The sequence below is a fragment of the Gavia stellata genome, chromosome 17 (genome assembly GCF_030936135.1).
Source record: "Gavia stellata isolate bGavSte3 chromosome 17, bGavSte3.hap2, whole genome shotgun sequence".
NCBI lineage: Eukaryota > Metazoa > Chordata > Aves > Gaviiformes > Gaviidae > Gavia > Gavia stellata.
Window position 1 is genome coordinate 5527439 of NC_082610.1, and position 12606 is coordinate 5540044.

The window sequence follows — 12606 nt, forward strand, 5'->3', positions numbered from 1 at the left end:
GTTATCTTTCAAACCACCGAGGCTAAAATGGGCGGTTGAAAAATACCGTGGGGAAAATGGAGATGTGGGTTATCTGATGAACCTGGGGTAAGAACGGAGGAACATGGAATGGATCGGCCCTCTGTGGGGTTACAGGGACAGCGGCTAATGGGGAGGAGTGGCAGCTCTGGGGAGAGCCGAGCGCCATTGCACAGTGCTGAGACAATACTAATGGGAGGGCTCTGGCGGGAGTCTGGCAGCAAAGGCAGTGTGTTAATGAGCAAAGCCTGTGGTCCTCAGCCTGCAGTTACCTTCAGTCACGAGAGGAAATTGGCTCTGGAATATGGATGAGATTATTTTATGATTATACACAAATCATTTAGTGATGACACGAACCCCTTGATGAGACGATCCTGTGACAAGATACACTGTAAGGCAATTAACTTCTCAGCAGATGATTTTTTTGGAGGGGGGAAAGAAGCTGTTTAGTAGAAAGGTTGCTTGTGGCTGGTTTCCTTTTAAATGTATTTTTTCTAGCGGTGCAGAAAGGAGTTGGAAGCGAAAACCTGATTTTTCTTGCAGTTGCACCTGTCTTACTGTACTAGGTAAAGCGACTGGGGTTGAGAATAGCATGAGACAGAAGAGAGGAATGCTGCATATATTTTGTGAAGACGGGCTATTTCTAAGCTGTAAGCTTACTGTGCTTCAGGTTCTGCTGTAACTGCCAGTTGCGAAGACCCGTGTGCCACAGATCTCAGGCCAGGGACCAGCTCATCCCTGTATAATGCAGGTAGATGTAATAGAAGCAAAGTTTCGGCACTGCCAGTTCTCACTCAACAAATGTCTTGTGACAAACAACAGTGGTAATCTTAGATTTTTTTTTTTTTTTTCCCCATGACAAAATGGAGGTGATATAAGCCATGTAACCATGGTTTTACCTCTTTGTTCTGGTAGAATTTTATTTTGGGATTAATTTTGCTGCAAGACCTGAAGTACCAGTGCTGCTTTGTGCTATTATGATGATGCACATTTTTACCCTCTTGCTTTCTGAAGTAAGATAGGCTTAATTGTTTACTTTTTGTTTCATAGATACTTTAATATATTTTTTTAATCTCATATTCATCTCGCTCTAAGGGCTTCTTGTTTAACTTGTGGGAGAAGAGCTTTTCTTCTTTTTGTATCTTGGAAGAACCCATTGAATTAATTTCTCCTTCTTATTTCTAGAATCTGTTTTTAATTGCTCAGGCTTGGTTCACTGATATTTGGCATACGGGATGTACTCTGAACATTTGGTTCATCCGAGATGGGCTTTTGGTATGATGTTTGGTATGGTAACAAGTGAGAGTGCTGTGCTTTTAGCTTTCTTGTTAACAGTTTGCTTTATTCAGTGTTCTGGTTTAGAACCTGTTTCAAAGCTTGCTGAGGTTAAAGGGTGTCTTTTAGTGACCCTGTGAATTCTAGTGTTGTCTTCATTTATAAGTGGATTTGTCTCCTTGTCTGTAGTGTATGCTTGTGTGCATCACAAAAAAACCCCTGCTGCTACGTGTTTTATGCTCTGGTACTCGGATAGTGATAGTTGCTCACAAGTGGTAAAAAGATGCCAAAATACCTTTGGTGAGTCAGATACTTATTTGAAAAATAGTATTTGAGCTATGTGGCTCTCAGCTCTATATTGAGATGTTTAAAGATAAGTACCTAAATTCACATTAATTTGTAAGAGTTGTGGATGTTGAATTTTTTGTAAGAAAAGTCTTTCTATATAGATGACATCTCCCTCAGCACTTAAGGTGAGGCATTCTTTTGACCCAGACACCGCCTTAAGCGCTGCTGTAGCCAAGCAGGCTGAATATGGAAAAGTTGGCGTCTTCACCAGAGCCAGTGACAAGTACATTCCTCTTGTGCTTCTGCTACCTGTAGATTACGTGCAAGCTTTATGGGCAATGCCAGGACCCTGAACCGCATGCTACTTAGCTCAGATTTACCAGGTCAAAATGAATTTTCAGGAACACTATTAAAAGAAGTAGGTTGCTGTTGTGGTTTAATGCTGGTAGGCAGCTGAGCACTGCACGGCCGCTGCCCTCACAGTGGGATGGGGAAGAGAACAGGAAGGATGAAAGTGTGTGTGTGTGAAAAGTGAGTTGAGATAAAGACAGTTTAATGGGTAAAGCAAAAGCTGTATGCACAAGCAAAGCACAATAAGCAATTCATTCATTACCTCCCGTTGGCTGTTTCCAGGAAAAATAGGCCTTTATCTCACATACAGGTTACTTGGGAAGAGAAATGCCGTAACTCCAAACACCCCCCCTCTTTCTCCTTTCCCCCAGCTTGTGTCACTGAGCATGACGTCATGTGGCATGGGTTATCCTTTAGGTCAGTTGAGGTCAGCTGTCCTGGCTGTGTCCCCTCCCAACTCCTTGTGTACCCCCAGACTACTTGCTAGCGGGGCAGTCTGAGAAACAGAAAAGGCCTTGACACTATGCAAGTGCTGCTCAGCATTTGCTAAAACACGGGTGTGTCATCAACACTGTTTGATCACAAATCCAAAACACAGCACCGTACCTGCTGCTTTGAAGAAAATTAACTCTATCCTAGCCAAAAGCAGTACATTTGCCAAAGTTGAAATGTGCAATAACCGTTTGGGTATCAAACAAGCTGGCTTGATACTGAAAATCCTGTATTTCTGTATGAAAAATTATGGATAGTGCATGTGCAGTAAAGTGCTAAGTGCTCTGGATACAGCGCATGTAAGATACAGTTGACCTTGCAGTTTGTCATAATTTTTTTCCCCACAACTCTTGAAAACCCGAAGCAAATGGCCAATTTTCTGTTTCTGCCTAGAGTCTGACTCAAAATATTTTCTGGGTTTCTTGCACTTTCAGGAGTGCTCTGTTTGTGATCTGAAGATGGGTAAACACTGCAGCCTTGTAGGCAGGCTGTTAGCCTAGGGCTTAGACACTCTGAAGACTCTCATCATCAGGAACCAATTGTATCTGTTTTGTCATTTGCAAAGTAAAGTTACTAATATGGAACTTGTTTGTAAAGGTGCTGGAAGTCACCTCAGGATTTCCAGACGAAAGATACCATACAGGTGTAGTATTCTGAGAAAGACGGATTTCTGCCCTTGGTGTGGCCAATGTCGCATTGTTTAGTGGCTCCGGTCCTCTACTTCGAATCAATAACCATGATTGGTTTTAGTTTAATGCCCAAGAAATACTGCTAAAATTCATCAGTAAGTTTGTAAGAAACTGAAAAACCTAATGTGTGTTGTACAGAAAGCCCCACAGAGGCAGATAATATCTCTGTGAATTTACCCTTATTCAACTTATGTGTGGAGAATAAACCTCCAAACCTGATAGTGAAACGTGCTCTTCTAATCATCTTTACTTGCATTTGTTTAATTTTCTCCTGTTTGTTAGAGGGTCTTGAAAGTTAGTTTGCATTTCTCTTGAATGAAAAAAACAGATTGCTTATAGAGGTTTACTTAGATATGTTTTTATTTTTAAATTTAGAATTGTAGTTGGAATAATTGGTCTCTTCTCCCAAGTGACTAGCAACAGGGCGAGAGGAAATGGCCTCAAGTTGTGCCAGGGGAGCTTCAGGCTGGGTATTAGGAAAAATGTCTTTCCTGAGAGAGTGGTGAAGCATTGGAACAGGCTGCCCAGGGAGGTGGTGGAGTCACCCTCACTGGAGGTGTTCAGGGAACGTGGATGTGGCATTGCAGGGCATGGTAGGGTTGGGTTGATGGTTGGACTCAATGATCTTACAGGTCTTTTCCAACCTTAGTTTGATTCTGTGATTCTGTACTTAAACTGGAAAGTAGCGTACGTTCACTTTATCTCTGTCTATACAGGAAAATCAATGAAATCATTTGGGTAACAGAGTTTGAGGAGAACTTAACTGAGCATGCACTCTTGAGTCTTTTACCTAACACATACTATTACTGGACACCTCCTATTTTTTTTTCTCCCAGCACTGAACAATAACTTTTTATTAAATAGTTGGCAGTTACTATTGTATATTCAAAATTCAATAACAAAAGGCTTCCCTCAAACCCTAAGATTTTAATCTAAATTGCTTTCCTCTGTTAAGTGATTGTGAACTCCTGTGCTATGACAGAGGAGATAGCACGAAAAATCAAAATTTCCCTCAGGAAGATTATTTTTCTGAAACAGAACACTGGAAACTGAATGAATAATTCAGTTAAAGTTGCTCCAGAACTGAATGCATGTCAAATAATGCATCCTATCTGTAAACACTATCAAGAAAATCCAATCACGTTGGTATTGACACATTTTCCTTGGGAAGCATATAGAAAATGGGTTGAAAGAGAAATATGTAAAGATATCCTAGTATTTCTTTTCAAAATCAGTTCTTAATTCTCTTCAGAAGAATAGACAGAAAGACAAATGCCAATATTGTATCTTAAAGCTAGAGATTGATGTAATTGTCACTTTCTTTATGCAGCTGGGATTCAGAAAACATGTTGGGCAAACTTTTTGAAGCGGCTGGTTATTTTTATACAATCGGCTGTGTTAGGAGGCCTGACATTTGCTATTTCAGATATACTGAGTTTTCGCAGCCTCAGATGGAGATGGTAACAATGGTCAAGGTGGTCAACACCTCTGCGAATTAGATTGAGAGAGGCTGACACAAAACGTGGGGGAACCTCCCTCTCTCCTCTGACTTTCTATTACAAAAGTTGAGAGTGCTATTTCAAAGATGCTGTCTTGAACAGTGTGTTACTTTGTGTGACTTGTCCATACCCTGCAGTTTATTTAAAGGGTCTGAGGATCCAGATGGATGTATACAGGGTAACGAATGGTTGCAAGAGAATGTCAGTTTTGAGGATCAGGTTTTGAATTGCAAAAATCTGTTTTGATGATTCACCCTGATGTCAGCAAGGTCTCCTGTGCAGTCATTGGAGGGGCCTTCAGAGAGTGATTCATTTACTGTAAGATGAATCACACCCTAGAAACGCTTACGTCTCTTCATTAAATAAGTGAGTCTAGAGGACTAGCTCTACTGTAGGTGTAAACTTTTGAGACATCTAAAATTAGGTGCGGCAAATTTAACACGTGGTTGCTACATGGAAATTTGTAGCTTCAAGAAAGTAAGCGTGGCAGCCATATCGGGAACAAAAAAGCTTGTTCTTGGATTAATAGAGACCAGCAACTAAGAAATGAGGTTCCTGCGGTGCCTCAGCTACAAGAATATTTAGACTGCCGATATTTGTTTCTTAATTGTACCACTAATAAAATAAATCTCTCTGGTTCCTATCTAGCCCTACTGTTTTAGTAACCTACTCATATTTTATGCCTGAAAGAATTTGGAAATTTCGTGGTTTGCTGTGCCACTTGTAGTAACTGTTGGAGTTGTAGGTCTAATTTATTGTACAGAAATTTAGGCAGTTGCATCTCCTGATCAGTCCATGTTGGCTGATATATTCTAATGCCAACAGACACCAAGTTTATTTTCACGTTCTACTAAATATGTAATCTATTTCCAAAATGCTTCTGGCATGGCAAATATTACGTATATGAAGTAGAGCTGCATCTCCACAAAAGTGGAAATACTCTCCAAGTGTTAACTTCCGCTTGTTAAAGCTGCCTGTAAGAAATCTTCTTTGCTGCGAGAGCCAACTCCATGTCACATTTTTCCCAAAGGGACTGTGGCCCTGTGCGTGAGGCAGTTACGCCTCAGTCATGCCCAGTCTAATGGCTTAGATCTTGGGCAATGTCCCTCCCTGACTCAGTCTTTGTGATCTCGGTTAACCAGTTAGCCTTCCTGTTTCAGTTTGCACACGTGTAAAATGGCAATATTTCCCTATTTTACCAGAATGTTATAAAGTTGATAAAAATAATTTTGATTATTTTGAGCTTGATTTCTAGAGAGCGTCTTCCTCTATGCAGAGAAAGGTGTGTGTCTGTGTATTTATTTTAGATACACTTCCTTTCAGGAATCCACTGACTATTTTATAGATTTTCTGTTTTCTGTATATTGTGTTCGTTATGTCACAGATGCCTGTTTGGAATGAGTCCTTGAAAAAGGTTTCTGAGCATTGCATAAGAACACTTAGTAAACCAAAGTGTGCAGATAGCATAGAGATACAGATACAAAACACAAGGCTATCGTGGTCTTTGTCGGTTAACAGGTGTTTTTCTTACTACGTTTAGCTAAATGGATCAGTGGTTAGTGAATGCATTCTGAGCGTGAACGTTTCAAGAAGGAAGGATTGAATCACAGTTGTATTACTCCAGGTTTATGCTTTAGCTCCTTTGAAATATGTCAGCATAAAGCAGGGGCAAATCAAGCTTTCTCTTGGAAAGTGAATGCAGTAATCGTAAATCTGAAAGTCTGAAGTATGGAGTAGAGCTTCCATTAACCTGGAGACCTGGGTCTCCTCATGCTGGAGGGGCTATTCAGTCTGCAGTAATTTCAGAGACCACAGTTCCCTGGAGTCCTCTTTCTAAGCATTCCTGTTCTTGTGAAGTGTATTGCGCATTTCTCTGTGTGGGTATCAAAGCCAAATGTATTGGAAACTGATCTCCAAGGAGCTCTAGACCAGCACTTCATAAGCTGGAAGTATAGTAGATATAAATTAGCTATTCATATGCCAAATACAAAGTATTGGTCAAGCGTGGATAAAGCCATAGGAGGTAACACACCTCAGCCCAGAAAATCAAGCAAGGTAGCGAGAATGATGTGGAAGCTTAATGTAGCTGTAAAAAAAGCAGGATCCTTTTGTGTCTATTCAGCAACAGTAGTTTTTCAGCCTGAAAAACGCCTCTTTTCTTCCAAAAGAGAAACAATACAGCAAGGGGAGCGGAGCAAGGGTTTGTTTTTTCCACTTCACAAGCAATAGTTATAAGAGAATTTCACCTTTAAATAGTAACATTTCTCATTACACTTTGAGATATGTTACAAGTGTTCACGCTTTATGGGTTTGTCTAGGTGTAGAAACCCCTGAAAAATCACCTGAATAATCAGGAATATTTTATAGATTTGTAAGTGACGTACATACGTGGGCAATCCTAATGTCTGGGTGAAACCCTATTCCCAGCTACTTAAGCAAGTGCCACCTAATGGACACCCTGTATGGACAGGGTGTCTTAAATACCCATGAAGTCTCTCTCCTCAAAAACTTGTCTAGGAATGCTGCATCTCTTCAAATGTTCTTGTGACTTAAAATATGAACCTGGCAGCCAGGAGATGTGCCCAGTTCCTGGCTTTACTCCAGCTGCACATCAGTCAGGTCTACTGGCTATCAGCTGCCAATGCACGTAGGTGGTGAAACTATGTTCACTGATATTTGAAAACATTTGTTTTTATCTTTATTAAATCCACTGATTAAGAGTTAGTAATGCTGTTATGCTTCTTTGCTCATAATGATTCAAAAGCTTCTTCCATCTAGTTCCAGTTCTTCTTTGTGTAATTGTAACTTTTGTGTAGTAGCTTCTAGTCTTCCTGGAAAAGTCCCTTGGGTTTTTTGTATCACTGTCCTTTTTTTTTTTTTTTTTTTTTTGTCAGGAGTTGCAGGACTCTCGCTTGTTGTGGTTCCGCCCCCCCGGCCAAATTTAATTCTTCCTTAGAGAAGTAGTATATGGTGAACCATGTTCCTTGTGATGTCATCTTTTTTTTTTTTTTTTGACTGTTAGGAATTCAGATGTGCTTTTGATCCTTTCATTTCCCAAGAGTATACAGAGGATTATCGGGGTAGCAATAAGCTGTGTGTATGCTTGCTGGGGCTTTTTTTGTTGATGTTTAACAGTATACAGCAATAAAGTAAGCTCACATTGTTCGCAAACCAAATAGTATCAACCAAAATGTCTTTTTACATGGAAAGATAAGCAAAGACTGGTCTACATCTCATGCCTCCTCTGGAATCCTAAGCCTATTACTCCATGGGCAGAACCACAGAGAAGAAAACCAACCAGTTTCTTAGACAAATATGGAATAAGGCCCAAACCAACCTTTAATTAATCCTTTAATTTAAGATAAATACCTGCTTCAGAAATGGAATTAGAGTAGAACAGTAGAGGGATATGGGAAATCCTGAGCATGTATCTTATGAATGGCACTTTCTGAAGAGACTCTGGAAGGAAGGTTGCTACAGCCTTTTCCACATAGGTTGAAAGTCCTTGTTAAATTATCAGAAAACACAAGATAAACTGCTTTAACCTGTCTCTGATTTGTCTTCCTTACTATTGTTGAACTGTCATATAATAACGTCAGTTAGGTTTTGGGGTTTTTACATGTAATTTCAGACACACATTGTAGAGTTCCTTTATAAACTTTAACTAGGCCAGGTGAATAAAAATCAGATATTCTTCATTAGGTAGTGTTGTTGAACCTGGTTAGCACTGGGATTTTATCTGTTAGCAGAAATGGAGTTCTTTATGGAATATTGACTAGTCTTCTTACAAGATTAGAAGTTTTCCGGGGAAGACATTATTAACCGAAATAATGAATAAAGATGTGTTATATGTCCAAAGAGACATTCCTACTATGATAGTGTAATTCAGTGATTGGTTTTCTCAAGGAGCACGTCAATTCTTTGTTCCTCGTTCAGCGTTTTGCAGCAGTTTTGCATTTGAGTAATCTTCAATTTTGCATGAGGTATGGCAGAAGGGGTCTACTTACACTTGAAAATATTGATAGAGATGGTGCATGCAAAATTGCTATAATTCTGAAAACATGGTTTAAAAGAATGTCATCTTATGTGGCTGTTTGAACAGGTAAAACAGCTCAGCATAGTAATTTCATAGATAGTGAGAAGTAACTAACTAGTAGAGGTAGAAATTTTCTAGAGCTTTTAATGTATCATGTTGATGAAATATGAATTAAGGTTGATGATAATTATAATAAACTTGAGCAATAAAATCATGAGTATTAGAAGAAGTCTGACTCCTGTACTCACATTCTTAAGCTGGAATTTTCGTGTAACTATTTTGTTCTTAAGTTTGAGATTTTTGTTATTGTTTCTTTTTAAGGAAATAATAAGTTTGCCTCTAGATTGCTTCTATTTGTTTTTGACGAATGGTTTCCTTCTTTTCTGAATAAGCGACAGTGAGCAGAATATATGATTCTGTGTGCTTTGACATAAAAAATTTTAGAGCTTTCCTGAATTCTTTGATACTGGGAGGTTATTCTAGGCCTCTCCAAATGTATGAATCTTCCAATAACGTGGTATGGTGGATTTGACCTTGGCTGGACGCCGGGTGCCCATCAAAGCCGCTCTATCACTCTCCCTCCTCAACTGGACAGAGGAAAATGCTCGTGGGTCAAGATAAGGACAGGGAGAGATCATTCACCAATTACTGTCATGGGCAAACCAGACTTGACTCAGGGAAATTAGCTTAATTTATTACCAATCAAATCGGCGTAGGGTGATGAGATGTAAAACCAAATCTTAAAACACCTTCCACGCACCCCTCCCTTCTTCCTGGGCTCAGCTTCCCTCCCCAGTTTCTCTACCTCCTCCCCATGAACAGCACAGGGGGATGGGGAATGGAAGTTGCAGTCAGCTGATCACATCTTGTCTCTACCGCTCCTTCCTCTTCACACTCTTCCCTGCTCCAGTGTGGTGTCCCTCCTATGGGAGACTGTTCTCCATGAACTTCTCCAACGTGAGTCCTTCCCATGGGCTGCAGTTCTTCACAAACTGCTCCAGCGTCAGCCCTTTCCATGGGGTGCAGTCCTTCAGGAACAGACTGCTCCACCGTGGGTCCCCTGCGGGATCACAGGTCCTTCCAGAAGACCTGCTCCAGCATGGGCTCCTCTCTCCACAGGGCCATAGGTCCTGCCAGGAGCCTGCTCTAGCATGGGCTTCCCATGGGATCACAGCCTCCTTGGGCTGCATCCACCTGCTCTGGCATGGGGTCCTCTCAGGGGATGCAGGTGGATATCTGCTCCACTGTGGACCTCCGTGGGCTGCAGGGGCACAGCCTGCCTCACCATGGTCTTCACCACGGGCTGCAGGGGAATCTCTGCTCCGGCGTCCGGAGCACCTCCTCCCCCTCCTTCTTCACTGACCTTGGGGTCTGCAGAGTTCTTTCTCTCGCATATTCTCACTCCTCTCTTCCCCGGCTGCTGTTGCGCAGCAGTTTTTCCCCCCTCCTTCTCAACTATGTTATCCCAGAGGCGCTACCACCGCCACTGATGGGCTCGGCCTTGGCCAGTGGCGGGTCCGTCTTGGAGCTGGCTGGCATTGGCCTTATCGGACATAGCGGAAGCTTCTAGCAACTTCTCGCAGAAGCCACCCCTGTAGCATTCCCGCTACCAAAACCTTGCACACAAACCCAATACAAGTGGCAACTTACAACACGAAAATCAATGATTACATTTGTGACTGTGTGCTAGAAACACTTGGAGTGTAAATGGGAAGATAACTGTGCAATGACTTGTGTTGACTGACTTGCTTTTTTCTTTGGTGTTCATTTCTCATGTTTTTTTAAAGCCATAGCTTTAATGAAAGAAGAAAAAGAGTTTCACCCCTTTTTAAACATTCAATTAAGCTACAGGTCTTGACACATTCAGTGTCCTTTCTGTTGGCTGTCACGCTGGTATGATTACACAGCAATACATACTGCCTGTGAGCTGCATAGTGATGGAAATATATTTCATCATCTTCTCAATAATCCTTATTAAGCATGCTGTTTTTGTTATGAAGCAGTAAGTTTATGGCTCCCACCTATGTGACATGGCAATATGAGAATCCAGGGTCGGTAACTTTGGTCTTGAATTTTTCATATTCTAAGAGGATGATATTGTTGTAGTGGTCTGAGTTCCTGAAAAAGGTATTATGGAAACTTTATTACAGCTTTCCTAAAAATAAACAAATAAAAAGCCCACGCAAAGCCTTTTTGAAACTCCAGATTTTTGTGAATTTGAAAATGCTGTGTTACAGCAATTTTTCATGAATTAAGTTTTGAAATTTGATCTGCAGATTACTGCAGTCACGTGCAAGTTTATGCAGTACATAAAGTTTCCTTATGGACCTCATGTTACTTGTTGTTATTGCTGTTTCTTATTGCTATTATTTCTAGTTCCCTGAAGAATAATAAAGAAAATGTCCCTGTGTGCTAGGCACCAAACATAAACAAAGAGGTCCCATTCTGTGCCAGTGACATGGGCAAGCTGGATGTGCGGTAGTGGCGGTGCACGTGGGCATCCAGGCCCAGTGAATTCAGTAGCAGCAGCAAACAGGGGAGCAGTGGATAAAACGAAAGGTTCAGGTGCAGGAATGAGTGACACAAACGTAGAGATGAAAAGGCCATGGGAGTAGAGGTGGAATAGTTTCTTTATGAAGGCTACTCAAAATTCTAAACAGTCTGAGAATCCCGAAGGGTTGTTTCTCTGGTTGGATCTTGTTTGTGACTGCACTTTTTCTCCAGGAACGGGTAGTTGAGTTTGAAGGAGACCCTTGGGTTAGGATGTTCCCATCTTAGTGTTTTCCCTACTATGGTGAGTTCTGGCATTGTGTTTCTTTGGCCCAGTGCTGCGCAGTTGCACAAGGGGAGTTTCAATTTTATGCAGTCTTCATATGTTAGTGATTTTAATACTTTTTTCCTGTTTTTTTTTCTTTTAAAGTTCTATTATACCTTCAAAAATATCAATGATGAATATTGTGTTTAATGAATTTTTTTGTTGTTCTACTTTCCATTTTTTATCGTTAACTGATTTTTACTAGGAACTTTTCAGAGGAAAAAGAGGATTCAAGTAATGGCAATCTATTCCCTCTGCAGGATTTATGAACGCGTCATTGATCCCCCAGAAACAAATTTGACACCTGAAAGCAATTTGTGGCTCGGACAGAGAAACAGAAAACATGGTTTTTTTAAGGTAAGCAGATATGAAATGGCACATGCAGAAGGAAATTAATAAATAGTCAACAAGATATTTCTGATTAGTTGTCTTGCACTCCTGAAATCTGATTTGTATGAATCTTAGTAGAAACTGTGGACTTGGGATTTGAGATGGGTCCAACACTTACAGAAAAGGGTCTCTTCCTGCAAGGTAGAGTATCGTAGTCGCTGACTGCAGTGCCCAGTATTTTGTTTAGTTTCCTTACTTTAGGTTTCACCTGCCTGCTGTGCTCTGCCTTGCCACTCCTGGGGACAGATACTGTGCAGGGAGCGTCAGAGTCTATTCTTGGCTTTTGTCTTTAAACTTCACAAAACAACAGCTTTGCTGTGGTCTCCTGGCCAGACAGTGCTGGTTTTAATCACTCTCGGAGGCCATTTCCTCCTCGATTTCATGTGCAGAATACCCTCACCTTCTGCTGTTTGCCTCGGGTGACTCTTCCTTGTTGGACACTGTCGTCATTGACCTCTAGAGCAGAGAAGGTCTCCTGGCCTGCGATCCTTCTGGCTTGGGCAGATACTAGCTATTGTATGCAGTGCATTTGCCTTGCTGCAAGACAGTAGATTTTTCTGTTCCTGGAGTACCGTCCTTTCTTTCTGTTTTTCTCAACTAAGAGGGTCACTGTGTTTCTCAACAGAAAGTGAATAGTGGGTCACTGAGTTTTGTTCCTGAGCTTCTTAGTCCTTTGGAGCTTCCATTGCTTCCAGACAGCCCAGGCTGAAAGGCTGGCTAGCTGGCAGGACTCAGGCTGCTCCTACCTGCTAG

At 41.2% G+C, this 12606-nt stretch overlaps 1 protein-coding gene across 1 annotated transcript in view; it reads left to right on the forward strand.

Annotated features, from left to right (window-relative positions):
* The window catches only part of NELL1 (neural EGFL like 1), a 299127-nt gene that overhangs the window by 50304 nt on the left and 236217 nt on the right, over positions 1–12606 (forward strand). Inside the window, exon 5 of the mRNA XM_059825833.1 lies at positions 11724–11820. Coding sequence (XP_059681816.1) covers positions 11724–11820 — 97 coding nt within the window. The remainder of the gene's footprint in view (positions 1–11723; positions 11821–12606) is intronic.